The 27,274-nt window shown below is 41.7% G+C and overlaps 9 protein-coding genes across 13 annotated transcripts in view; 4 read left to right on the forward strand and 5 right to left on the reverse strand.

Moving 5' to 3' along the window:
• Nucleotides 1-133: 133 nt before the first annotated feature.
• Nucleotides 134-1,765, reverse strand: LOC6635878 (hydroxysteroid dehydrogenase-like protein 2). Its single transcript, XM_002059315.4, has 5 exons — nucleotides 1,633-1,765; nucleotides 1,255-1,351; nucleotides 1,037-1,200; nucleotides 734-947; nucleotides 134-674 (listed from the first exon to the last, which is right to left on the reverse strand). The coding sequence occupies exons 2-5, from the start codon at nucleotides 1,266-1,268 to the stop codon at nucleotides 206-208; spliced, it is 861 nt and encodes a 286-aa protein (XP_002059351.2). The 5' UTR covers nucleotides 1,269-1,351; nucleotides 1,633-1,765; the 3' UTR covers nucleotides 134-205.
• Nucleotides 1,366-5,245, reverse strand: LOC26530473 (hydroxysteroid dehydrogenase-like protein 2). Of its 2 annotated transcripts, XM_015168884.3 has the most exons (5): nucleotides 5,137-5,245; nucleotides 2,502-2,658; nucleotides 2,285-2,448; nucleotides 2,018-2,231; nucleotides 1,370-1,961 (listed from the first exon to the last, which is right to left on the reverse strand). In XM_015168884.3, the coding sequence occupies exons 2-5, from the start codon at nucleotides 2,513-2,515 to the stop codon at nucleotides 1,493-1,495; spliced, it is 861 nt and encodes a 286-aa protein (XP_015024370.1). In that variant the 5' UTR covers nucleotides 2,516-2,658; nucleotides 5,137-5,245; the 3' UTR covers nucleotides 1,370-1,492. The 2 variants fall into 2 exon arrangements, with proteins under 2 accessions (XP_070065936.1, XP_015024370.1); XM_070209835.1 differs by lacking the exons at nucleotides 2,502-2,658; nucleotides 5,137-5,245 and having other exon boundaries at nucleotides 1,366-1,961; nucleotides 2,018-2,242; nucleotides 2,285-2,385.
• rnh1 (ribonuclease H1) lies at nucleotides 2,726-4,242 on the forward strand. The gene is made up of 4 exons (XM_015168894.3): nucleotides 2,726-3,203; nucleotides 3,260-3,528; nucleotides 3,580-3,850; nucleotides 3,916-4,242. The coding sequence occupies exons 1-4, from the start codon at nucleotides 2,823-2,825 to the stop codon at nucleotides 4,015-4,017; spliced, it is 1,023 nt and encodes a 340-aa protein (XP_015024380.1). The 5' UTR covers nucleotides 2,726-2,822; the 3' UTR covers nucleotides 4,018-4,242.
• PIG-X (Phosphatidylinositol glycan anchor biosynthesis class X) lies at nucleotides 4,370-6,121 on the forward strand. Its single transcript, XM_002059316.4, has 4 exons — nucleotides 4,370-4,583; nucleotides 4,641-4,773; nucleotides 5,176-5,324; nucleotides 5,380-6,121. The coding sequence occupies exons 1-4, from the start codon at nucleotides 4,453-4,455 to the stop codon at nucleotides 5,774-5,776; spliced, it is 810 nt and encodes a 269-aa protein (XP_002059352.2). The 5' UTR covers nucleotides 4,370-4,452; the 3' UTR covers nucleotides 5,777-6,121.
• Nucleotides 6,122-6,589: 468 nt separating this feature from the next.
• On the reverse strand, nucleotides 6,590-9,924 carry MFS12 (Major Facilitator Superfamily Transporter 12). 2 transcript variants are annotated; one of them, XM_002059317.4, is made up of 4 exons: nucleotides 9,773-9,924; nucleotides 8,325-8,534; nucleotides 7,632-8,086; nucleotides 6,590-7,366 (listed from the first exon to the last, which is right to left on the reverse strand). In XM_002059317.4, exons 1-4 carry the CDS (start codon nucleotides 9,807-9,809, stop codon nucleotides 6,632-6,634), a joined length of 1,437 nt encoding a protein of 478 aa, XP_002059353.1. In that variant the 5' UTR covers nucleotides 9,810-9,924; the 3' UTR covers nucleotides 6,590-6,631. The 2 variants fall into 2 exon arrangements, with proteins under 2 accessions (XP_002059353.1, XP_015024238.1); XM_015168752.3 differs by lacking the exon at nucleotides 9,773-9,924 and adding an exon at nucleotides 8,601-8,836.
• Nucleotides 9,925-10,594: 670 nt separating this feature from the next.
• Nucleotides 10,595-12,982, forward strand: Kdm4A (Lysine demethylase 4A). Its single transcript, XM_002059318.4, has 3 exons — nucleotides 10,595-10,975; nucleotides 11,035-11,901; nucleotides 11,968-12,982. The coding sequence occupies exons 1-3, from the start codon at nucleotides 10,725-10,727 to the stop codon at nucleotides 12,353-12,355; spliced, it is 1,506 nt and encodes a 501-aa protein (XP_002059354.1). The 5' UTR covers nucleotides 10,595-10,724; the 3' UTR covers nucleotides 12,356-12,982.
• Nucleotides 12,983-13,010: 28 nt separating this feature from the next.
• On the reverse strand, nucleotides 13,011-17,515 carry Cul1 (cullin 1). Of its 2 annotated transcripts, none has more exons than XM_015168750.3 (4): nucleotides 17,356-17,515; nucleotides 15,259-16,388; nucleotides 14,030-15,073; nucleotides 13,011-13,957 (listed from the first exon to the last, which is right to left on the reverse strand). In XM_015168750.3, exons 2-4 carry the CDS (start codon nucleotides 16,132-16,134, stop codon nucleotides 13,556-13,558), a joined length of 2,322 nt encoding a protein of 773 aa, XP_015024236.1. In that variant the 5' UTR covers nucleotides 16,135-16,388; nucleotides 17,356-17,515; the 3' UTR covers nucleotides 13,011-13,555. The 2 variants fall into 2 exon arrangements, with proteins under 2 accessions (XP_015024236.1, XP_070065918.1); XM_070209817.1 differs by lacking the exon at nucleotides 17,356-17,515 and adding an exon at nucleotides 17,120-17,236.
• Nucleotides 17,516-17,612: 97 nt separating this feature from the next.
• LOC6635883 (uncharacterized) lies at nucleotides 17,613-19,167 on the forward strand. The gene is made up of 3 exons (XM_032436317.2): nucleotides 17,613-17,706; nucleotides 17,766-18,193; nucleotides 18,526-19,167. Exons 2-3 carry the CDS (start codon nucleotides 17,766-17,768, stop codon nucleotides 18,683-18,685), a joined length of 588 nt encoding a protein of 195 aa, XP_032292208.1. The 5' UTR covers nucleotides 17,613-17,706; the 3' UTR covers nucleotides 18,686-19,167.
• A 397-nt stretch (nucleotides 19,168-19,564) lies between these two features.
• LOC6635884 (uncharacterized) overlaps nucleotides 19,565-27,274 on the reverse strand; it is a 94,773-nt gene continuing 87,063 nt past the window's right edge. For both annotated transcript variants that reach the window (XM_032436305.2, XM_002059321.4), the window contains one exon: nucleotides 19,565-19,862. In XM_032436305.2, the coding sequence (XP_032292196.1) occupies nucleotides 19,659-19,862 (204 nt within the window). In that variant the 3' untranslated portion in view covers nucleotides 19,565-19,658. The remainder of the gene's footprint in view (nucleotides 19,863-27,274) is intronic.

Consider the following 27,274-nt stretch of genomic DNA (forward strand, 5'->3'; position numbering starts at 1 on the left):
GGCCGATTAATGTATCGATATTTATAGCGAATGTACGCAGAGCGCGAAAAATACTGACACAATTTCATCGGTATTTTCTGCTTATCGATATACCGATATCGGTATGCTGCCAACTTTTGGCGCCAAGCTAAAATTAAATGTTCACTGATTTTTTAATTATTAGGCATTTCGCTCAACATAACAGTATTACGGTAACCATTTACAATCACAACTTTGCAAATGGACCTTCATCGTCTAAAAAGACATCCAATTGCAATTTGTGCATGTTTTCGGGGTGGCACGCATACTTGCTAAAATCTTTAACACCCACATCCAATAAAACCTCATCGTCAATAAAGAAATTGCCCGTGTATTCCTTGGCGTCGCGACAAACTATGGCATATGCTGCATCTGCCATAACCTCCGGCTTGCGAGCATACAACGCACCCTCCGAGCCCTGCAACATTTCCACAGCCGCCGTATTAACAGTTGTCCGTGGCCACAGAGCGTTGACGGCCACGCCCCGATCCCGGAACTCCTCGGACATGCCCAGCACACACATAGACATGCCATATTTGGCAATGGTGTAGGCGGTGTGATTAGAGAACCAATGGGGCTTCATGTTCAGTGGGGGCGATAAATTCAGGATGTGCGGATTATCGCTTTTCAGCAGATAAGGTAAACAAGTTTTCGAACTGTGGAATTTAAGTAATCATTAATGGTTTTTTCTGGGCAAGTTAAAGGGTTCACTTACACGAGGAACGTGCCCCTTGTGTTTATGTTTTGCATCAGATCATAACGCTTCATGTCCGTCTCCAGCGTTGGAGTAATGGAAATGGCGCTCGCATTGTTTATCACAATATCTATGCCTCCGAATTTGGCAACAGCTGCTTCCACAGCCTGTTGGACCTGTTTCTCGTCGCGGACGTCAACAATACAGGGCAAAGCTTTGCCACCTGCCCTTTCGACTGCGAGTAAATATCAAGATAACAATCAGATTATGTTAGGCCATGTACTAGTACAAACTCCAACTGGGATACAAAGTGCATTTACGTACTTTCCTCTGCGGCCGTGTAGATAGTGCCAGGTAATTTTGGATGTGGCTCAGCTGTTTTGGCGGCAATAACAATATTTGCGCCATCGCGCGCTGCTTTCAAAGCAATCGCCTTGCCAATGCCACGAGATGCGCCCGTAATGAACAGCGTTTTACCCTGTAATTTTCTATTTACTTTTTATTTGCCATTTGTTTATTACTCTTTAATTTTACTGTCTTACCCAGTGTTTCTCATTGTTATTGCTGGCAAATTCTGCTAATCTAAAGAGCGCTGATGTCCAGCGTGACCAAATCTTGTTGGCAATAATATGCCCTTTTCTGTTATCAAATTGACCAAATACCATTTTGAATTATACCAAAACATTTAAAATTCAAAATATATGGTCGCATTTGAAAACTGATTTAAACTATAAAATTGATTTATTTAAATTACCCATCAAATGATTGGCAAACCGACCATTACAACTTTGCTAATGGACCTTCATCTTCCATGAACAAAGCTAATTTTAACTTGTGCATATTTTCTGGTTGACAGGCATATTGTCCAAAAACTTTAAGCCCCACGTCCAATAAAACCTCATCGTCAATAAAAAAGTTACCTGTATATGCCTTGGAGTCTCGACAAATTATTGCATATGCTGCATCTGCCATGATCTCTGCGTGGCGAGAATACAATTCACCCTCTGGACCATACAGCATATCAATCGCTGCAGTATGAATCTTCGTCCGTGGCCACAGAGCATTAACGGCCACGCCCCGATCCCGGAACTCCTCGGCCATGCCCAGCACACACATAGACATGCCATATTTGGCAATGGCGTAGGCGGTGTGATTGGAGAACCAGAGGGGCTTCATGTTCAGCGGAGGGCATAAGTTCAAGATGTGCGGATTATCGCTCTTCATCAGATAAGGTAAACACGCTTTGGAACTGTGGAAGTTAAATTGTTAAATGTAGACTTAGGCCCTGATAAATGATGCGCTTACACCAGAAACGTGCCCCTCGTGTTTATATTCTGCATCAGATCATAACGCTTCATATCCGTCTTCAGTGTCGAGCTTTTTGAAATGGCGCTTGCATTATTTATCACAATATCTATGCCTCCGAAATATGCAGCTGCTGCCTCAACCGCGCGTCGGACCTGTTGCTCATTGCGAACGTCCACAGTACAGGGTAGCGCTTGGCCACCCGCCCTAACCACTGTTAAAGTCCTGATATATTGTTGTATATTCTTTTAAATTGCATATACTTACCCTCCTCGGCGGCCGTGTAGATAGTGCCGGATAGTTTTGGATGTGGCTCAGCTGTTTTGGCGGCAATAACAATATTTGCGCCATCGCGGGCCGCTTTCAAAGCAATCGCCTTGCCAATGCCACGAGATGCGCTCGTAATGAAGAGCGTTTTACCCTGTAACTTTCTAATATACTTCTATATTTACTTAGCTTATTTTCTAAGTCTATGAATTCTTACCCAGTGTTTGCCATTGTTAACAGTCCTCGGCTGGAGTGCAGTGTGGCCAAGTTGGTGTATTTAACAGATGCATGACACTAACAGCGTTGGTGTAAAGTTTTACAGCCGATAGCAACTTGTTGCAGCTAAGAGATGATGAACAGTGTCACAGTGGCAACTAGGTCAGTCACAAGACAAAAAAGTATAGAAATCAAAAATTCATCAACTTTCAAATTCATCTGACAACTAATTTGAACCTACACTTGAAAATAGTAAAACAAACACGATAGTTTAACCATCTGGCAAGGCTTGTGCAACACTTTCCAACACTTAAGGCGCATAATGTTTGGGCTGCTGCGTTCGCAACTCCTGTATAATGTGAGCATATTAAAACGAAGAATGGCCTACTATGCAGTTGCAAAGGGACGACAGGTTGGCATTTATGATAACTGGGCGCAATGTCAGCAGCAGGTAAACGGCTTCAAGGGAGCCATTTACAAGAAGTTCAACACGCGCCAAGAGGCGGAGCAATTTATAAATCCAGCTGGCGCCACAGCCAATTACGCACCAGATGAAGTGGCTGTGGCTCTCGGACAAAGGCAGCCGCCGCCAGCCAGTTGGGCACCTCGTCAGGAGTATGAGCAGAAGCGGCATGAAGCAAAGCCCAAAGATTTTTGGCCGGAAGATGTTGTCGAATCACAAGAGGTCACGGACGAAGATCTGGTAAATAGGTGACGCAGCAGCTGAGTTCCTTTAATACTAATATCTATGCTCTTCAGGAAGGAGTCATGCATGAGGTGGAGGGATTTCCTACACAGTCGAGCAGTCGCAAACGCAAGGTACAAAGTAATAATTCTGGTACTTACAAAATTCCGAGGCACATGTCCAATGCGGACGAACCTGTTGCACTCAAACAGATCGGAGCATTTGAGTTTACATTGAATGCCGAAGGCTATGTGATTGTATATACGGACGGATCATGCCTCGGCAATGGACGAAAGGATGCATGCGCCGGCTTCGGCGTCTATTTTGGCGACAATCATCAATTGTAAGTGTAGAGCTAAGCGAGGCTTATTTTCCACTCAATGCTTCCTTTTAGAAACGCTGCGAAACCCGTGCTGGGTCGGGTGACCAACAATGTGGGCGAGATACAGGCTGCCATATATGCAATTAAAACAGCATTGGATTTGGGCATTAAAAAGCTCAGCATCAACACAGATTCGCAGTTTTTGATCAATTCAATAACGAAATGGGTGCCAGGCTGGAAGAAGCGCGGTTGGTGTTTACCCAATATGGAACCTGTTAAGAATGTGGTTGATTTCAAAGAATTGGATGAGCTGCTGCAAAGCAAGGAAATTAAAGTAAATTGGGTGCGTTCTATTAACTATTTTCACTATTTACCATACCTCAATTAATGCTGGTTTCTCTTTTAAAGAACTACGTCGAGGCGCATAAAGGCATTAAGGGCAATGAAATGGCCGATAAACTGGCACGACAGGGCTCGCAGTTATACAAAGAATTAAATTGCAAAAATTAAAAGACTATAAAGAATTGAATTAGATTTAAAATTAAGTTAATCTACTTATAGTTAACGCGCGGAATATTTCCCTTAAGTTGGCAACACATGCAAAACTTGACAATTCGCGCTTAAGAAAGTTGGCAACACTGGCTGCTATATGTTTGGATTACAGCAGCGAAATAATGAACAAGTTTTGCACTTATTTTAAGAAAACATAATAAAATGTTTAACAACAAAATGTAACACTTCATTTCATTACAATTAAATTACAGAAATGTATGGAATTTTCCGATTTGGGTTTTTTAATTTCAAATTGCGCGCCAATTTTTTATGCTAGGTTGCCGGCCAATTAAAATTGACATTTTGTGTTAAAGCAAGCTGGCAACTCTGCGTCCTATGCATTTGGCTGTGATAAATAAATTAAAAATTTTGCACTTTTTCTAATTTATAACCATGAAATGTTTCAAATATGCAACGTTTGTTGCATTTAATGTGATTGCCGCGTTGCTGTTAAGCGGAGTATGCTGTTTTTTACAGCAGCAACCCACGATTCGCATTGAAATGGACGAAGCCGGCATGCACAGGTTTATATATGACCTAAATGTTATTTAAAGTGTTTAATTAATATGATTTGCAAATAGAAAACTAAAGTACACCGTGCAGTTTGATAACACATTCGCGAACTCGAATTGTGTGTATATGCTGGCCCAACCTTTGCCTGCAGCCGTTTATGTCAGCACCGACGAGCTGGACGGCCTCCAACGCTTGAAAATGGTGAGCACCCGACTAGCAGATACCCTGTACCGGGCACACAGCTGACACTACAAAACATAAACCAACTACCATGCACTTTTCTCGTATGCCTACTCCATGGAATATGCATTCTCGACTAACCTCGAAGCTTATTGTCCGATCTTTAGGGGAACTTCCAGAGCTTAAATATAGTATTGAAATGTGTGTGGCTATACCAGAGGCAGTAGGCGAGTGCAACAAGAGAAGGAAAGCCTCTAAGGTAGATACGTTCTATAGGTCAACTTGGCTGGATGGACTAGGCTTTCGATGCTGATCAAGAATATATATACTTTATGGGGTCGGAGAAGTCTACTATTGCATGTTATATAGGCTTTATATAAATACCTTTAACAACAGACATAATTTCATCTTGTTGCTTCGCAGCTGGATGCAGTGTATCCGAAATTCGTGGATGTTGAAATCATCACCGAAAAGGCTGAACCGTTTTCGGTGCTGTTACGTGGAACGCCTAAGATTACGGATACCTTAACGTTGCCCATTCATTTCCGCTATCACGCCGCGAGCCGTAACTAGTAAGTCGTCTATATATGTATAAACATTGATATAATAATTCCATTCGCTGTGCAGCACCTCGGCCACGGTCGTATTAGGCGCACTCCAACTTTATCTGAGCTGTCCAATGGGCGATAAGGAACTCATTGACACTGAATTATTAGATGGACCCGATAAGTTCTACTGCCTTGGCGAGCATAAAACCGATTTTGAAGAGCAATCCAAACAGTTGACAGCCGATAATTGCAACTGGCGGCGAGTTAAGGCGGACTTCCAAACGGAGCGACCGCTGCACGCCGAGATACCTGTGGGCGATGCCAATGACTATATATTTGTTCTCTATGCCACAATTGCCCTTACCTGGACGGCGTCCATTTGGACCATACTGAGCACTCGGTCGGTAGCTCGTCGCATCAATGAAGAACTAACCGAGCAGCATTTGCAGATGCAGCTAGAGGACAAAGTTAATTAACAGCGATTCCATTATATTACAAAAGGATCCCGGCGTGAAATAATTCGTAAAATAAGATTCCAGCGATAAACACCTCGCCAGACTAGAGTTTATGCCATATTTGTATATAATTTGGGCTCGTGCCGTCGTAGAGATAAACCCGAGCGTAGTTCAACTGGAAGGCGGGTCCAATAAATGCCGGTAAATGCTGATTCCACAGACAAGGCCTTATGCTGCTTAAGCATTTTGTGATTTCCCATTGTATACGTTTATATGTGTATTCTGAGTACATTAAACTTTGGATGCTTTACACTAGGTTTATGAAATAAATGTTAAGCAGCGCATGCAAAAATGTTTTTAAACTTATCTGTCTATACTGCGCATCTAGAAGTTAATTTTCCTTCCGCTGAAGAACTGCCAGGTTATGGCATTGTTTTTCTGCAATTGCATTGTTTGTGTCAAGTTGTTATCTAGCCGAGGCTTCCTTTTAAATAGCTTTCAACTTAATTTGCTGGTAATCTGCTTTTATAATCAATTGTGCCAATGCCGAATCCCCTATTCTCTTAGAAATACTTATCAGATCGATTTTACGGTTGTTTTCTGGCCTTACACTCAATCAGCCTATGAGGACTTTCACTTTGTTATTGTTTTTAAAAAATTACCCGGCGTTGCCGGGTTGGAAGAACTAATATCTAAAATGCAACTGGTACCAAAATCGTATGCGAGATTTGCGCTTAATTCAGAATTTAAAAATGCCGATGCATTTGAACCGGCGACTTTTCAACTGTTAGTCCAACGGTCGGCGACCTATCACAAAATGAATTTATGCTAAACTTAACTTAAACTTATTTAATTACAACTTTCTATGGCTACAACTCAAAACCGATCCTCTTTGCTGTCTATCGGGGCTATGGTTCTGGAATCCACATGTAAGTTGTTGCGTAGGGTCGTTGTGCTGGACACGCTGGGCGGGTCGTTCCAGGGCTGCACCGTGGCCTTGCCCAGAAGCACGAAGAGCGCATTGCATAGCAGGTAGATGCCACCGGTGATAAAGAAAACTATCCGCCATTGGGTAGGATCCTCCTCATCCGTCAGAATGGCGCCCACTACCAAAGGCGCCACAATAGATGTCACTCCGGCCAAGCCATTTGTGACGCCCATCATGGGACCAGCAAAGTTTGGCGACAAGTCCATGTGATTGACGAGGTATCCGCAAAAGCAGGCGGCATTGATGCCCACGGCCAGGGTGAGCAGGACAATGGCACCGGTCTTCTCGTCGGCGGTCATGTAGCCCAGCCCAATTAGGCAGCCCATGGGCACCCACTGGCCAATTGAGTTGAACAGCTTACGTGCCGTGGTTACCGTAATGCTGCCACGATTGATAAGCAGATCGGAAATGGGACTGACCACAAAGCACAGCACACCCATGGCAAAGTAGGGCAAGGAGGAGAGCAGCGCATTGGACTTGACATTCAGTTTGAGTACCTTGCTCATATAGGTTGGCATCTCCGTGAGCAGCGTGTAGAAGCCCCAGGTGAAGCCGCAATGGGCGGCCAGCAGACCATAGAAGGCCGACGAACTGAAGATGGACATCCAAGGCACAGGCAAGGACTGCAGTATATTGATCGCAACAGTTACATACAATTATCATTAGCTAGGAACTGTCAGCCCTGCATCGAGTCAATCACATTTCGGATACACGAACAATTATGTCGTTTGAGCAAGTTCGAGTTGCAGTTGCATTGCCCGTTAGCTCGAACATGTTGCTGGCTCGACGAACTCGAACTTTGTTTGAACGTTGAGTGAATGTTTTTGTTCGATACTCGTCTGAATTAACCGATTCTAGGGCTCAACTAGGAACATGAATGGCACTCACCTGACCGCTGTTATTGCTGCCCGTCAGACTTTCGATGTACTCGCGTTCGATTTTGCTGATGTTGCGTGATGTGGCCGGCTCGTTGGCGCCCTGCCACAGAAAGAGCAGCGCCCAGGCCAGGCTCAGACCACCGGAAATGTAAAAGAGTCCCGGCCAGCCCATGCTGGACTCAAATATGTCACCGCTGCTAACTAGAATGACCGCCGTGCCAAACTGTGCGCCCGAATAGATGCCAGTCGTGAGAAAGCCACGCTCGGTGCGCGGCACCCATTTGGACAATAGCGTGTGCACACATGGATAAACACTGCCCTGGACCAGGCCGGTCAGCACGCGCAGCACACAGATATTGATCCAGCCACCCTCGGCGGCCAGGGGATGAAAGAAGCACAGGATGCCGCCCGCAGCTGTGGCCAAGCTAATCACATATTTGGCGCCAAAACGTTTCGCCAACAAGCCTGTAAATTCAGATCGAAGATGAGTGTGACTGAGCCCCATGCATCTATCAAATTGTCAAAGCTTTAACTAGTTGGGAATTACAAGAGAGTTGTGTAAACCTCACACGTCTATCATTAGCAGATTGTCAAAGCTTTAACTGGTTGGGAATCACAAGAGTCTAGTTGCGTGTGCCTCACCCGGGGATAACAACTCGCGTTCGCGTCTTATAACTAATTGTTGGCTAATTGATTTTCTCACCTGACGGCACCTGGGAGAGCACGTAGCCCCAAAAGAAGCTGCTCAGAATTAGGGACTTCTCGGCTAGATCCCAATCGTAATACGGAGCACCCGCCGTCAATTGAGTCATGGGCACAATCGCAGCGGAGATGTTTACACGCTGAAAGTAATTGATCATCATGCCCACGAACAGCAGAATCGCCTGGCCGTGACGTGCGCCCACTCTGCTGGCTGTAAAGATAACGAAAATACGATAAACAAAATCTATATACTATATATTTAGCCAAAGAGTTTAACCAGCTAAGTAGCTCAGCTGTGCGCCAATCAGGAGCGGAGTCCTTTCGCTAGCTCTGAGATAGACCATGTTGCGGCGACTCGATGCTTCGGTTTATGAATGCAAATATTTGCGTTATTTGTTCAATTATATTCTAGGATTATTTGCACATGCATTTAAACGCTGCCCAGATAGTAAACGAGACGCTTATTTACTTATTTTTTTTTTTGTCTTTTTAACAAGTATTGTGTCATTATCATTAACACATGCCAATGCGAAATGCAAAAGGCGAAACCCGTCTCAATGGAAAAGTTTAACGGCGCCAGTGGAGCGCACAAAGGGGGGCCTAAATTGCGGTACAGTTACATATTACAAATATAACCTCAAAATAAAAATGAAAATGAACTTAAGCAAATGTTTTAATACTGGGCAAACTGGGCGCTAATCAGAGAGTAAATATTTGGTTATGATACGTTTATCATCGCTATTCAAAAACGAATCACTTATCTTTGTGGCGATGTCAGATTTATGAGATTTATAGCATTTATTAAAACGTTACGCGCATTTACAAATACTCTGAAATACAGCCCAGATAATATCTAGACGCGTTGGGTATATTGTGCAGGTCTGGCCAGCCGAGACTCTTATAAAACTCTCAGCTATTGTCTCTCTATTTGTATATTTATAATCCAAAACTGATAGTCAATGCAATATGCGACAATTTGCCAGCAAATTTTCCGTGTTGTCGGGCCTCGAGTAGCCCGCACTCCAGCGTATCAATAACCTCTTCGAGCTGATTGCAAAAGCTCTTCGGAGGAGCAACTCCGCCGAGTGCTAGATTAACTAACTATCTATAAAATTAAATTTAGAGGGAACAAATTTTACTGATATCAATATGCATGTATAAGTCGTTTTCTAATCAATTAGAAGCTGTCTCAAGTAGTTCACAACTAAAAAACTTGAAATCAAGAGATATCAATTAGAAAGTGTCTTAAGAAAATTCTCTTGTTTAAAATAAACATATATAAATTTCAATTTATCGGCTTTCTAATCGATGCAAATGTTGCTTGAATAATTCACTTGCATAGTTTTCATTCAAAATAATTTTTTTTAAAGGGCAATGTCTCTTAAATACCTCACCTATTAAGTTTACATTCACAAATCAGAAACTGGAAATCAACAAAAGTCTACATACGTTTTATTGGCTTGTCCGCGTTGCTATCGAAACCCATGGCTGAGATTGATTTAAAAAGTTTTTGGAAATTTATAATCGTAATTGTATTTTGTTCTTTAACTCTTGTAGGAAGTTCTTCGGTTCGCTCGCGTTGTTGATCGGCGACTAAAACGTGAAGTGCCTTCAACTGTGGCTTTTATACCGGCTGCAAGAATCCATTTGCTCTGATTATCTGCGGTGCTGGCCGATTTTGAGATAGCCGCCAGTTGTTGGCCTTTAATGTTAGTCATTATCGTGTTTGGCGTCAGTCGTAAAAACAATAAAGCACTGACAAATAATTTGCCATTTATCTAATTAGTAATATAGTTTAAATATATTGCATTTGTTTTGTTACGCATGTGGGACAGACATAAACATAAATATATAATATACTGAATTTAATTGATGTATTATCCGCAAATTCTCTTATCAATTTTTTAGTATGCACACACAGTAAATTTGGTATTGTAACGTCTGGTCTTATCTTGAGAGTAACTCAGAAAGATTCCTGTAGTTATCTATATATTTCCGTAGAAGAGCGTCATTAAAGCGCGACAGATTTAATCAACTAGGGAAGTCGCAAATCTAAATCCCTAAATTCTAGGTAAACCAACAACAAAATGCATACGCATCATAAAAATGCATTCAAATGTTTGTAAAATGAATAATTTCGTTAAAATTATATTCAAATTAACTAAGCAAGCGTTGGCTTCATATTCATGTTTCTAGAGCGCAACGTTTTTTTAAATTTAAATATATATATATATATATATATAAATCTGCGCATTTGAATTCACAGCAAGAGCGGAACGTTTATTTTGGGTCGCTAACCAACACTCGAAGCGCATTGTTCAGCACTAGAGCTCGTCGTAAAAGTGCCAAACGCACTTTGCCAACACTTTTTTATTTGTTTTGTGTTAAATTTGTTTTAAATATGTCGTCTACTCGTTTATCATTTGGCGACGATGACCAACACAATATGCCCCGTATTATGACCTTTCGCCCCAGCTATGAGGAGTTCATCAACTTTGCCGGCTACATAGAGTACATGGAATCACGTGGAGCACATAAGGCTGGCTTGGTTAAAATCATTCCACCCAAGGAATGGATACCGCGGCGTTCAGGTTATGATATTGAGAATATAAACATGACAATACCGGCACCGATCTGTCAGGTCGTAACTGGGTAAGCGAAGTGCATATACAATTTGGGTTACTGTTGGCTGATCCCTCTTGGTTATCCAGCGCCCACGGCGTTTATCAGCAAATCAATATACAACAACGCCGCCAGATGACACTGCGCCAGTTCATGGAGAAGGCCAACTCGGAGCTGCATCAGACGCCGCGTCACTTTGACTATGACGATCTGGAGCGCAAATACTGGAAGAACATAACGTACATATCGCCGCTGTATGCGGCCGATGTTAAGGGCACGTTGAGCGACGAGGACCTGAACGTGTGGAATATCGGACGACTGGACACTATACTGAATCTGGTCAATACAGATTATGGCATCGAAATAGATGGCGTGAATACGGCGTACTTGTACTTCGGCATGTGGAAGAGCTCGTTTGCCTGGCACACCGAAGACATGGACTTGTATTCCATAAATTATCTGCATTTCGGTGCCCCAAAGACCTGGTATGCCATTCCGCCCATCTATGGCAGGCGCTTGGAAAAGCTGGCCAACGAGACCTTTGTGGAGAACTATCAGGAGTGCAATGCATATCTGCGACACAAGATGACCATGATTAGTCCGAAGGTGTTGCGTCAGCATAATATACCATTCAATAAGATCACACAGGAGGCGGGCGAGATAATGATCACATTTCCGTTTGGCTATCATGCCGGCTTTAATCATGGCTTCAACGGTGCCGAGTCCACAAACTTCGCCTCCAAACGCTGGATTGAGTATGGCAAGCGAGCGAGCATTTGCAAATGTCGCAGTGATATGGTTAAAATCTCCATGGAAACATTTGTGCGACACTTTCAGCCGGAGCGCTACGAGAACTGGCTGAAGGGCGAGGACTACGGTTGCCATCCCGAGGAGCCGGGCAAGATATGCGCAGCCGCACCGCCCACCATCAACGAATATCAAGTCACACAGGAAAGGTCGGTTAAATATGTCAATTGCTTATTCTTAAATTACCTTCTTTTTTGTTGAATACTCCAATCCAGCTCGCAAGCAGCCAAATCGAAATCGACGAATCCACAGAAACGTGGCTGCTCCTTGGCCGAGGTCAATAATGGCCATTCGGATGCAGACGATGACAAGATGAGCGTGAGCAGCCGCAGCAGCGCCAATCTAAAGCAAGCTGTAGTCAAGCTTCGCAAACTGCCAACAGTTGTGCCAACCGCCGAGTCGGCGCCAGTCGAAGCAGCCACCGAACCTGATACCAAAAAGAAATACGACTTCAATTCAATTGCGGTGGTGCGCGTTAAACGGATGTGGAATGCTCTGCCCTGCACGGAGCCAGGCACGAATTTACTCACCAACGGCGTCGTGAAGAACACAAAACGGATGCGCTTTCAGACAAAGGTTCTAACGCTCGAGGACGAGGATTAGCAGCTGCTGCTGACCGGGCAGCAACTCTTCTCCGTAAACGATTTGACGATCTCTGTTGTTGGTAGTTTTATAAGACCGCGCAATCAAAGAAATACATATACATATATATATATATTAATAATATTCACATAGATATACTATATATTATAAATAAGTACCTAACAAAGGGGCACAGCTAAATGTGCTCAGCTGCACTAGTTAAATTAACGTTTATATATAAGTAGCTTTGCAAAAACGACGAAAGCTGCCATCAAAATAGAGGCAAAGACAAAATGTACTTTCCGAATAATATGTTTACGAAGAGCAAAGTCTGCAAAAGCCCATGTAATTGGGATGGGCTTCTAAGTTTAATACTGTGTGGGGCCTGCTCTAGGCTAGTTTGATTTATATTTTGTATTTTATTTTTCCACTTTTAACACTGGCTTCCCTCAAAGTCAATAAATTTATATTGTTTGTCGAGTATTGAATATGTGTACACATTTAAGTAGGTTTTTGTTTAACTTGAAACACGCAGCCGTCGTCGAGTTTGCAAATTACCGATTTACATTTCACAAAAAAAAAAAAAACAGTAGGTGTCCCAACGTTTCGATATCACTGTGAAATTGTTGAATACAAAGGCTAAGGAAAGCCGGCTTAAACGTACCGTTTAATTAACTGCTTCAACTTATATATTTCGTTTCGTTTTTGTTACTTTTTTTTTTTGTTTTTGTTTTTTGAACTTAACATTTTTTGTCTTTTCCGTAATGTAATATATGAAAAAATTATAAAACAGCAATAAACTAAGTAAAACTCATTATTATAAATGATTCAAGAAGCTACATGAATTATTTTTTTTTTATCTGTGCTTGCACAATTCCATGTTGGAATTTTAATCCTTTACTCCTGTTGCCTTTGAGAGAGGACGATGATCATGACAATGGGGGGGGACTTGCAAAATGAATTAAATGTTGCTTTGATTGTTGGTTGTGAAATATGCGCGCATTCTAAATGCGTTAAGCATGTAGCTAATTCGACAATCATTAGATGAGGGGTATAGGCGGGGGGTACAGATCTTAATTGTTGATTACTTATACAGGGATGTGGGTGGGTGGAGGTGTGGAAATTGGCAGGCTCTAATTGATATCTGACTTGATATCTTCTTCTAGTGGCTGGCAAAATATATAATTTTGGAACGATATTTATATATATATAAACATGAACTTAGGCTAGATAGCTATAGGTGTCTTTGTGTCCCTCCATGCGCTCCAGATACTCCTTCTCAATCAATATATCGATGCACTTCTTAATGACCGGCACATTGGGCTTAAACCGTGTCGACAGCTGATTGAGCACCTCAGAGATGAGATTAGTGTGATTGAGACGCTTGCGCATCTTCATGATGCGTACGATCGCCGCCTGAATCAACAGCTTGCGATCCTCCTCAATGTGTTTGGTGACAGTCTCCTGCTCAACTTTAAGCTCAGTCTTCAACGGATGATTGATGTTAATGCGACGCTTCTTGCTCTTATAATCCAAAAACAATTCCACAGTTGAGTCGGATGTGAGGGCATTCTCGCTATCGCTGGACGTCAGCACTTTGGCCTTGAGCAGTATTTGCAATACCTAAAGAAAAAACGAGCACATAAAATGCATGTCATTAATAACATAGTTTCTGCTCCAATTTATGTTGCTCACCTGTATCAAATTCTCTAGCTGGGATTGCGTATTATCACGCAGTTGTTGCACTGTAAAGCTGAGCTGATCATTAAACTGCAACAGCACCGACATTTGGAACGTGCTCACTTGCAGTGTGTAGACGACATTGCTGCGATTCACGTTCATTATTAATTCGCCCTTGCATTTGTGATACAGCCAATTCAGTTTGCGGCCCGAATGTCGAGCTGAGTAGAAAATGGTAAACTGTTGAACGGATCGCTCCAGTTCCGAGGGTAGCAGAAAATTGTTGTTCTGCGTGAAGGGCCAGGCGTTTGTTGAGAGCACCTCGATGCCGAAGTCAATTTCGGATGTTATATTTTGGGTCTTCAGGTACTCCTTGAAATTTGAATTCAAGTCCTTGGACAGACCAATGTCCTGGAACATACGCTGCAGCTTAACAGTGTATTCATAACCGCAGGTCTGCTTCAGCTTGGAGATCATCATTGCCTCGGCATCATCAGACGCCGATGTATGACTGACTAAACGCTTTGCCAGCATATTTGAGTAGTACTTCTGGAAGACATCCTTATCCTCAATATATTTGAAGACGACCATCACCTGATTCAAATTATCCTCTAGCTCCTTGTCCTCCGGATTCTTTGATGATTTCTTGAGCAACAGATCGCAATATTTGGCCAACAATTCGGGCGATTTGCCGGCATTGTTTGGCCGCGTCACCACATTGGAATTTATAAATTTACCGCACGCCTTGTCCAACGAGGCCACAAATCCATTGTCATTATCGAATGCGGTCAAAACGAGCGCATTGTACTTTTTGTGTGTATCAAGTATGGTTTGTACATAGGTTTTTGGATCGTTTGCCGCATCGCTGGTACAGCATTTCTCGATGGCTTCTGTGCCCTGTTGCAGTATGTGATTCTCGAGTATTTTCTTCAATTGGTCCAGATTTTTGGGCGAGAGCGCAACCAATGAATACATGCGCTTCAGATCCTCATTTCTGTCGGCATTCAACAGGTTCTGGAACTCCGTATGGAATAATCTCAAATGCTTCTCAATCAGTACCTGAATGCGATGCGTACGAATAGAATTACAGAATTAAAAAAGTTTTTATGGAAGTAATTCCACTTGGAGCACTGTGAAAGCTTCATAGAAGGAAGAAACGATGCCTGTTGATTCATCGTCAGCTTCCTTTTCCACGAAACCTTTCACTACGTTAGCTCCCAATTCTTAATTGAATTGCTGCTTACCTGTTCGCAGGTCGATTTGAGGACATCCGCCGTTGTCTCGTGCAGATAAGACAGGGCATTTTTCGAGTTGCGTCCACGGACGCGCTGTTTCTCTTCCTCTAGACGGGTTTCGACATGCTTCAAGTACTCTGTCACCGTGTAGGCGGATAGGAACGCATCGGACTCCTTCTCGTAGAAATCGTAGGTGTCGGCTATGAATTTCACTTCAAAATTATCTTTATAGACCGATAGCTTTCGTTCGTTGACATCGGTGTCGTCCTCATTGAAACTCAACTCGACGTAGCACTCAATAACATCGCGGACTAGTGCACGATTTATTAGCTTGCCGTGGCGCTCCTCCTCAATGGACTTGAGTATCGCCTTGGTCACCGGCTCGTTGAGCACTTCGAACAGATGCCCCTTCCAGGCGACCAGGGCCAGACGATAGATCTTATAGATGCCCTTCTGGCCCTCCTCGCACTCACGTTTCACCCAATTGCGATTCAGGTAATTGCAAATGCCATCCAGGACAGTGCTGGAGAACTGATACGATTTCCACTGCTTCGTATAGCGCGAGAGCAGCACCTCCTCGCCCCTTATTGACTGGAACGTGGTCAGCAATTCATTCAGATAGTCCTCCAGGAATTCCTCGAGCCGATCGTACAGTTTCTTGCCCACCAGCTGAGCACCGCCTGCCTTGCCGCTGCTGCGTCCGCTCGGTGCTGCGCTGACACTCGTGCAATAGTCATAGACGTGCGTGTAGAACCTCATATACTGATTACGTGTTAGCGATTTTTCATGCCGGAATATTTGCAATATACCCTCCACCAGCTCCTTCCAGATGTCATCCAAATTGACCGGCCTCTGTGTGGCCTGCGAATTGCTCGAACGATTCATTTTGGCAGCCGGTGGCAAATCACGTTTGCCTTCCACCCGATCTGGTTGCTGTGGCCGGTGGTGTTGCTGCTGCTGCTGCTCCTGTTGTTGTTGCTGTGAAAGGACGACAACTTGCGCGGGCGACTGGGACGTGGGCTGGCTGTCCTGGTTGCGTCGTTTGGCTGCTAATCTTGTCTTGGGTGTTTTGGTCGGAATTTTGGCAAATCAAGTGTAACAATTTATGGGGAAGATATAAAATATGTATTTTTTTCAATCTGCAAATATACACAACATCAATTAGCTATAGTAGGCCGCGAAGATTAAATACAAAATAAATATTGCCGATTTACGATTTACGACCGACTATATTGAATCGAAGATTTCGAATCTCTATTGGCTTAACTCCAGAGTACTCCTTCACACTCGTATATAAATAAACGCATTCGCTATCCTGCTCTGACGCGCAATTACCAACACTTAAAAACAACAACATTTCACTTAATGAGAATCGCAAAGGAAAACAGTTAACTGAGACACCCACACCAAGGCACACATACGATTTATATGGTCGGAACAGCATACCAGTTTCACTTATTCTGGTTGGCATAGGGTATAACAACAAACACACACACAAACACATACATATGATTTCGTGTGTGTGTGTGTGCGAGTGCATCCATAACTAAAACTTCCTGCGCGAGGCGCATTGAATATGAATATGTAATTCGATATGCAAAGTTCGAAATTGCAATTGATTCGAAACTAGAAAAATATGTAGTAACAAGCAAAAAATAATCATAAATACCCTTGCAGCGCTATCACATACATACATACATGTGTGTTTTAGTATTCGACAAAACGCAGGCAATTTGTGTATGTGTGCATGGGCATATTATAACTTCCTGTTAAAATAAACACACACTTACACACACACACACACATACACGCGCATAGGCACACAAAACGTACGTAAATGGTCTAATAAAACATGTTTTATTGCACCAACCTTAGCAAATAGGTTTATTACAAGGCCGTTTTTATGTTTTCAAGCACAAAGGTTTTTTTTCTTTGTAAAAATAAAAACTGTCTAACATTTTCACTGGCTTTTTATTTGTGGCGTCGTGATTTCCCTTTTGGAGCACACGTACTTTTTTTCACCTTTTGTTCGCCATTTTCACAGCACTGGCACTGACATATAGCTTGCGAATCTTATCAGAGCGACGAGTTTTAACATCAATTTACCTGTTTCCAGATGTTGTTTAATGCTACGCGTGTATTTTAATGCAATTTTCAGTACTTTTTAACTGTAATTTAACTAATTTGACGATTTTTTTACCGTTTGTACAAATCACTCTTTCCAACTAAAAAGAAGCTCAGCGTTGCCAGATCGCGCTGTACATGACAGAGTGGATTTCATTAATATGGCAGCACCGCTCGACAAAAGTTGACAGCTCCACAAAATTATATCGATAATAAGACATTATTGCATCCCTTAACACATAAGAAAAGCCATCGATAACAAAATTGACTTTCTGGCAGCCCTAGTTAGTGTAAATAAATAAAAAATAGAACAGAGCAACAAAATTTGAATACGTCAGAAATAATAGCTTACTGTTTGTCGCTTCATTGTTTTAAATTACGAATATTTATAGATGGAGCATGTCTCACAGAATTGGCACTTATTGGCGCTGGTACTGTTACTGACGTTGTTTTTATCGCACCATGACCAAAGCGACGCAGCGGCACCGAACGCAACTAGCACAAATGCCAACACAGATCCGCGAAGGACCGTAAAAAAGGATCAGGCTCCACCACTGCCGCCGGCACAAGATACTGCCGTGCAACAGACATCGGCAGAGTCTTCAGTCCCAGAAAAGGTAGTCGTCATAAGTGAAAAATCCCAGCAGGCGGCGGCACAACATGAGCATCCAACAGGCGTGCTGCCCGAAGAGGATGTGCACATTGAGCATTCCAATATGAATGACAACACAGATTTTCCGGATACATACGCAGCTGTCTTCTATATACTGGTGGGCATTACAAGCTCGGCCATTTTGGTGCTGGTTGTACGTGTCTATCGGTAAGTCGAGTGTGGCGTTTGAACGTTCCTAATCAGCTGCTACGATCGGTTCGTTAAGCGCGGTTTGCAGATAACGGTCGAGCCAGTGTTGCCAATTCAGCTATTTGCTAGCTTTATTTGGCTATTTTTAGTATTCAGCCAGCCGTAGCAGATTTAGCTTGAGCCAGAGTTTATGCCCAGAAAGCTCATTCAGCTTCTTTTAGCTGTTTTTAACATCGGATCCAGCTATTTCTGAATTCTGCAGTTGGCAACACTGGTGCACAGCAATGTTCCGTTAATTTTACACAAACAAAGCCCGTGACTTTTTATACCATTTTCGCTTTTCATTACAGTCTGCGCTTATCGCGTGCTGAGCGCAAATACGGCGTGCAAGGGGATCGCGCCAATCAGGAGCTGACACCACTGCCCATGGCCATTGAGGATGTGAATAGCGACGAGGAGGAGGATCACACGCTGTTCGAGGTGAATCGGCAGAGCATACGCATATTATGAAATCCAAACAAGATCAGGCCAAAGGTCCATTTGGGATACAGCAGCACGATTCTCATTTAAGGAATTTGCCTTCTCGATTGCTTACTGTGTATCAATTGTAATTGTAATTTTTTCTAGTGTATCGTAGTTACTAACAATGCCTAACAGTTGAATTGCCTTATACGGTAACATAAGAATTTTGTGCATTTTCTCAAAAAACAAAACAAAAACAGTTGAAGTTCAAGTTTAACGAAAAAATAAAAAAACAAAAATAACATTTGTGATACCAAAAGATATGTACTATGTAAGAAGTTGCAATTAATGCATACGATAAATGCTTTGAACTTATTTTCTACACATTCATACCTAAAACATGCAAGCACTAACACATGTTGTGTGCGTGTGTGTGTGTGTGTGTATTGTCTATGATATATGTATATGTATATGTATAACGTGAATAACGGTTAAACAAATAAATGTGTGTGTATTTGAGAAACGTATAAGCCCGTTTTTTCGGTTCTTTTTTTTTTAGTATGCATATTTTCATTGATATTGCTTTATTTATCGACGCACACAAACACTTTTACACACTATAAGGTCATTGTACAGTACTCTCTTACGACTAATACAATCAGCATTTATGATGGACATGATTTATCATGATTTTTAGACAAACACAAAACTTCACTTTTCACTTAACAGCTAAGATCACAAAAATAATTTATTAACAATACTGCGGCTGCGGCTGCCGAAAACAGGCACAACAAGCATGTTGCCCCTCCGATTATAGTGTATACTAGTGACGAATAAACTAGATCTAATACTAGAAATTAGTTATTATCTTAATGCCCCTACGATTCGTTGCAGTTATTATGTAGCTGTTACTGTTGGATCTAAGAATTACTACGGCACTTTAATTTTGTTCTAGTTTTTGTTTTGTTTTTTTTTTGTTGTTCTTTTTTGCTTATATTCAGTTTTATATGGTACTCCTTGGCTAAATCATGCTGCCAAACATGCGTTTGCCGCGCGTTAAAACCAAACTGACAACCATCACGGTCAGTAGAAAGAATACCAGACTTAGAAATGTGGTGATGAGGCGACATCTTTGGCGGAACTTCTTCTCCTTTTCCATTTTGAGGCGCAGCTGCTCGGCGCGCGGCAAGTCGAGCGTAAAATCCGATTCGGGTCTGGATGATGGCTGTGCATGCAATTATAAAAACATTTAAGTATATATACATACAATAATATACAGAAATATGTATTTAGCTGAGCTGTGTTTACATTTATTTAAAATAACATACATATTTGTAAAAGTTGGCAACATTGGCCCATAACATAAGAGAGATCCACCGTTAGAATGAACGTGTGTGTTTGTGCATGCAAGCATATGCGAGTGTGACGTCACTATCTAACTACAGTGGGGAGGCAGTAAACCCACTATACTTCTTTTATGTACATATATAACACATTTTTTGTTAACTCATTAATATGTGGCGTTAGCTTGGCGCTCTTTATGTAAATCGATTATGCACATGTTAACCATATTGTTAGGTCAGGTAGCCAAGACGCAGTCGCAAACGACGATTGTGAAGATAAAGATAAACCATCATCAATCCAAGATGGCCCTCAGTGACCGCTGTAGCTGACGATTGCTTTGACATTGATGATGATGATGATGATGATTATCGTAGTCGCTGCATTGATCTGATTTAAATTGTATGGCAACTATTTTAAGCTAAGGCTTTATTTGTAGACTTAAATTATTTGTTAAGCTAGGCAACATCTTATTTGACATAAATCATATCATATGTTTTGCATATTATTCACGTAACTTTTTGCAATAGCTGCAAGGCGTGGCACACACCGAGCAGGCGAGGAGAGAGAGAGAGAAAGAGAGAGAGAGATAAAAAGGGCGCAACGCACAACAATTTGACCCACTAAGCGGCCGTTGTTGTTGTTTTCTTTTGCGCATCTTCTTATTTTTTGCTGTTGCCGGTTTTGAATTTTAGCGACACAACCTTGAAATCTGTTAAAAAATTTACACATGCGCCTGCATGTGAGTGTGTTTATGTACATTTGCAATCGTTTACTATGTAAATGTAACAGGTTTGTTGATTCTCACAAAACATGTAAAGTATTATGCAATCTTAAAATTTTAAAAATATATATATTTATAAATCTTGGTATTTAAATACCCACTATCACACCCACACGCATTTTTCAACCGGATGCTAAATTTGTGACCAAAAATTCTATAATAGCTCAATAATAATAATAATCACAGTTTTGGGATTTGCAAAAAGCCGCACATATCAAATTTCAATCATATTGGCAAGTGAAAGTTGCGCATATGCAATATAGTCATTAAAAGGGCATTCAATTTTGAGTGTTCACACACTCACGCATATTTATACATACATATGTATGTAGGAGTAACATTAGGGTGTGTGTAAGTGTGCCCATAAATGCCTGTTGAACAATTCGCATTTTTGCACTTCATTGTCAGGCCTTATTTATAATTTTTTTTTTTTGCGCGCATTGTCTGCGTTTTCGGTGATCAGTTATGTATGTGCCCGCACCCGTGCCCGATTATTACGTTCGTCAATGCTTGCTGCATTCAGACAAACAGACACTCATTTGTACATATGTATGTGTGTATGCACATACATACACAAGCATAACATTACATGTGAGATATGAAATGAGAAATTAAAATGAAAACAACTTTGCGGTATCTGCGTTTGCCTTCCGGCTTCTTTTTGCTGCTTCTTTGCGCATCCACCTTCAGCCACGCGCTGTTTGTGAGTTTGTGTTTTATTTCTTTTGTGCTTTTACATATGTATGCGTTTGCCGCCGCCTGAGGTCGCTGTTGCCTTTTGTTGTTGTCGTTGTTTTAGTTGTTATTGCCGCTGTTTATCAGTCAAAGTACTTTGAGAAGACGACGTAATCGAAGCGCCAATGTTGACGGGAAAATTACCGCATTCAATTTCTGTGCGTGTGTGTGTATTCGTTTATAACGGTTTTATTGGCCTGGCAAGTAAATCAAGGGAATATGCACTTACTGATGCATGCATGTATGCTATAAATTCATATATATGTTTATGATTGGAGGGCAATCGGAAGGCCTATGCATAGAATGTGTTTGCCACAGCCATACATACAGACATACATGCATACATTCATGTATGTATATGTGGATGGCGCAAAATTGAATAAATGGCGCGAAAACCTATGAATGTCCAAATAATGAGTTGCAGCAGAGAGAAAGAGGGGTAGAGAGACAACATCAGAACGCGCCTATTTTTATTTGAACATGCAGAATAGTAAAGTGCGTATTAACTCAAAACGAATGAGAGAAAGAGAGAGAGAGGGAGTGAAAGAGAGAGCGCTCTCACTGCAATACGAATATCGGTAATAGTAAATAGTGCAGTTACTCTTCAAGCAACCTTCGTGTGGGAAGCTATTCAAGACAGCTTATTGGACCCCGCCCTAGTGCCATGAATGTGACGTAGCTAATTTGCAAATGATGCCACACACACGCAAAGGCACAGGCACAGAGGCACATCGCAATAAATTATGAATATTGGACGAGAGTATAGTTAATATTGATTCGTTTAACATATGCAAGAGCTCTAAAAATATGCATGTACATAATCTTTCATCGTGTGTACACGCACACGCACACGCACACATACATGTACATACATATAAAAACTAAGGTATATATTGTGAACTGAAGCTGTAAATTCCCCAAAACTTAGCCTTGGAATAAATTGAACAGCGCCCATTTTATTTGCAAATGTTTTGCAATAGACATCAAGTTCAAAAGAAAATCCATACAGATATGAATTTAGTGGCTGGCATTTTAATTTGCAACACACGTTTTTCACTGACATTGAAACCACTAATAAATATATACATACATACTATTTTTCGACTGGAAGTTGGCCAAGTTTAAATGTCGCTATTACTGCATAAAGTTGAAAAATCGCTTGAAGTGAAAACTAATTTTAACACGTACGCGCGGCTAGTACTTAAATGCATATATTAATCAAGTATGTAGACACCATACACATATACATTCATATAATAATATGGTTTATATTACGGGCATCTCTGTGGGAAATCCATGTGCATAACTAGCCCAATATTTATACCCTAGCATAGGGTATTTTGATTTTGTTATGTAGGTCAGAGCGAATGGTTTTTCCTTATTCTTCTTGTTTTCCAAGATTTTTCACCAAATTCAGCAATTACAAGCTTCACAATCATCTCTGCATATCTGCCAACCCGTAAGGGTATTAAATCTACTTTCTCTCTTATTTTAATTTATTAACAGCCGCATTCACATTCGTTTTTATGTCAAACTTTAGTTAGTTTTAATTTAGTTGTTGGAAAATTTGAGATCGTTTTCGAGCCAACGTTCAGGGAAAATTGCGACACTTACAAAAGTGACATTACCCATTTTTGTATGGATAATCTGCACGGTTGGAAGCTTAAAAGTGAACTGACTTTTTGGACAGCAACTCTTAACCGAACTAAAGACAATGCAATAATAATTTGCACAGATAGAGAAATTAACGTTTTTGTGTAAATTAAACTCAAGTGTGGCAATAAGTCAGGTATGCGCAGAGATTTTCACAGGCATAGATATGTATCGTAAATATAATAGGGTGTGAATAGACCAAGTATATATATTAACTAATAAATATATATATATTCATACTAGATAATTAGGCAATTGTGCAACAGGTGCTCGAATTTTTCTACACATTTTCTGTGCTTTGGGTGAGGGGGCAGAGAGGGGGGTATTTTCATTCAATTTTTTTGCGGGCAGCATTGAAAACGCATTCAACGGTAACTAACTCGAGACAACAACGAAATGTTGCACACACAAGAAAAGCCGCAACATGAAAAGCAGCCGAGCGCCGGAAAAGCCAAAACAAGCAATTGAACATTGAGGTATCTGATGGAAGGTGCGAGGAGCGGGAGAGGGCGGCGGGCAGGTGTTGGTCAGGTGTCTGTTAAAACGGTAGCGACAGCCGCTCGAATGTTGTCAGTGTGTCAGTGAGTCAATCAACTGGCACGCAGGCGAACAGTTCACACAAGTAAAAGGAATACGCGTGGGCGTGGCACATTGCAAAACCATTGCCAAATGGCCGTTGGTCAGTTAATTAGTTGAGCATTCACAGCCCCATGTTGCACGTGGCGTATGAGTAATCAGCTGCAAACCGGAGCTGCCGAAAATAAATGTAAGTGTGGGTGGGGGTGTCAGTCACCTGGCAACAGCTTCCGTGGTGGTCAATGCGCTGCTGGCCATGATAGGCCCCTTGCGCTTATATAAGCCACAAAAGCTGCCCCGTGGCATATCTTCAACTCGGGGCAGTCCAAAGCGATGCGCAGCTCGAAACCTGAACGAATAATTGGCAAGAAGTAGTTGTTTCGAATGTGAAGAATAGCTAAAAGTAGCTAAATTAGCTTGCTGAGCATTTGAATCGAGTTTCAGGTTTCAGGTTTATGAACTGAACTTAAATACAGGGCGCCAGTTCGAATCTTAAGAGTAGCTAAATTGACTATGAAAGCATTTGAATTAATTTTTAGAACAACTAAATTAACTGTCTGAGCGTTTAAATCGATTTTGCTTTCAATTTTACGAACTGAACTTAAATGCGAGTCGCTGGTTCGAACTCGTAATTCATTCGGCTGGCAGTTGGGCATCTAAGCTGCAAATTTTTTGCTCGCCTTTAGCTGCTTAACTAGCCAAACGACCCTCGCATAGCCGCTGGCCGGGGAACTGTGTACTTCAACTTACTCGCCTTTGTGGCTCTGGCCTGACGACAATTCCCCACGTCCATTTGTGTCGTTTTGGCTTGCTCTTGGCCAAATGGAAATTGCCAAAAAAAAAAAAAAATAAGAAAAAAATAAACAAAAAACCAAGTTTCGGTTTCGATTTCTGTTTTTGATGGGTGGCTGCAGCGATTGCAACACTTTGTGGCAGCCACGGCTAAATAGTAAAAACTGCAGCGGCAGCTACTTTGTGTGTGAGCGAGTGTGCTAGTGTGTGTGTGTGTGTGTGACCAGATCTCGCCTCAAATTTTGCTTTTCGTTTGCGTTTTCGTTTTCATTTTGGCATTCATGACAGCAAACAAGTTATTCGCCGGCCAATTTGCCGTGGGACGAGTTTCGTCTGCGGGGCAGAGCCAACCGCGTGGCAAGTCGGCTCAAAGGGGTGAAGGAGGGGGGGGGGAAAGGGGTGCAGCTACACTCATTATGGCCAGCCTGTTTGCTCAGCATCCTTCTTGTGGAAACGTCCTTAAAGGTCATTCGAATTGTAGGGCAACAAAATGCGGGCTGCGGCACCGGTTTCTCGTTGCGCTCTCTGCCACTTGTTGCACTCTACCTTGTTGTGTTGTTGTTGTTGTTGTTGTTGCTTGCGCCTTTTTTATCTGGACCGCAATCAATGGCGGTCAGTTGGTCAGCCAGATAAGCAGCTAGCAGAGCTACCTGTTCGCCAAGATGCTGCAGGCCTTTGCTGCATGTCTTAACGGAATTTTAAGGTTAACCAGTACACTTTTTATGCCCTGTACCCGTTGAAAATGATTGTAAAAAAGAGTATTTTGGTTTTGTACAAATGTTTGTAAGAGAGAGAGAGGGAGGGAGGGAGACATCTCCGAGAAGTCATGTCCGTTTCGCTGTCCTTGTCGATCTGGATCTGTTTGGAATGTATTTTTCTTCTATTGCTTGTGGGATTAAAATTATTTCAAATCATTGATAGCTCTCTTTGTTTCTCTATAGATATTGACAGCCATCGAAGTTTAGATAGGGTTTCTTGACCATATCTCTGGGATTATAAAAGCTTAAGCCATCTTGTTTGGAATGTAGGCGCTCGTTAAGTATTTGGACCAAATGCATTATATTTATTAATTATTATATACGCCTAAAAGAAAGTACAGGGCATTTGCTAGTCGGGACCTCACAAATTAAACATTTGGTTGGCTTTTCCTTTTGCATTTACTGTTTGATTTGTATTAAAGTGCGGTTGCAAGTAACCCGCAGCAAAAAGCAAAACTTCAAGTTCAAATCCCAATCGTGAACGTGCATACTGACTAGTAAATAGGTACAATATATATATATATATGCGCATACATAGGTAAATGTATGTGTGTGTTTATATAGATGTGTATCTGCAGTTAAGAGTGTGCTTTCAGTTAAGGTGAATAAACCGAAGTCGTGCGCTTACCAATTTCTGTTGCCAAGCTGAGTCAACAGAAAATTAAAATAAAATGAAATGAAAAAAAATTGAAACTGTTTTGCATTGGCATTGAAAGTGAAAACTCATTTAGATTCTCTATGCATTGGCCGGCCCAGAGACCCAAACAAGGCCCACGAAATAAGCTCGATTAGTCCAGCGGATGTTGCTTAATTCACTATTTTGCTGTTGAGTGCAATATTTGTATACAGTATAAGGTTCTATTTGCCAAACACTCTACAAATGTGGTCGGTAATTAAATTATTTTTGTTTTTCTTTGTTTTTTTGGCCCACATGACACAAGAAACCGAATGGGATTTGTTAAGCGGGCGTCTCAAGTGCCCAGGTGCAAGAACTTAACTTAGTGTTAAAGTGGACATGCCCCACATTTAATGAGCTTGCGAAGGGTATTATGAATAGTAGAAGGTTTCCCATTAATTATATATGTGTATACTCTTAAGAAATATTTTAAATTTTGTATAATAAGCGCGTGGTACAGAGTATCTATTAGATGAGCAACCTCGATTGGAGAACACTTGCATAGAATAGGACACAAAGAGCCCATAAGGGGGGAGATTGAATTATGAGTGTGTTGTGAGGTGCAGTACAGAGTATCTACTAGTCGAGCAGTCTCGATTGGCGCGCACTTACAAAATGCGAGACACTGCGTACTCATAAAGTATATATATAGTATTGGGAGAGACTTCAAATGTTGCATAAAATGTGTGCGTGTATGTGGAGTGGTGTAGTACAGAGTATGTATTAGTCGAGCAGAGTCGATTGGAAAACACTAGTACAGAGTATCTACTAGGCGAGCAGCATGGATTCAAGTGTATATATATGCTTGGGCGAGACTTTAGCTATTGAATAAGTGTGTGTGTGTGTATGTATGTGTGTCTTACAGGGTATCCACTAGTCGAGCAGTTCGATTGGAGCGCACACCCATACAGAAGGATACCATAAAGTAAACACATATATACTCTTAGGCGACACTTCAAGTATTGAATTATAAATGTTACAGGGTAACCACTAGTCGATCACGTTTTTTTTTTGCTAATTTGTGTTTAAGATTAGGCCCTGCAACTGCATAATTTTCGTTAGTTTTGCTGACCTGAAGACTTGTGGCAACAACAATGCAACTGCTTGATGTAATTGCTAAGATTCTGATCTTAATGATATGCCGAGCACCTTGTGCGGCAGCTCTGAACAGTAGCATGAACGCCTCCGCCGCCTTCTCTTTCGTCTGTTCCCCCTTCTTATCGATTGTGGCACGCACATCATTAATCATAATGCCAATACACGAGTGCGCTACCAAATTGAACATTGGCCATGAATGCGATAATATCGCATATCGCCTGCCG

Source organism: Drosophila virilis, chromosome 5 (assembly GCF_030788295.1).
Source record: "Drosophila virilis strain 15010-1051.87 chromosome 5, Dvir_AGI_RSII-ME, whole genome shotgun sequence".
NCBI classification, from domain to species: Eukaryota; Metazoa; Arthropoda; class Insecta; order Diptera; family Drosophilidae; genus Drosophila; species Drosophila virilis.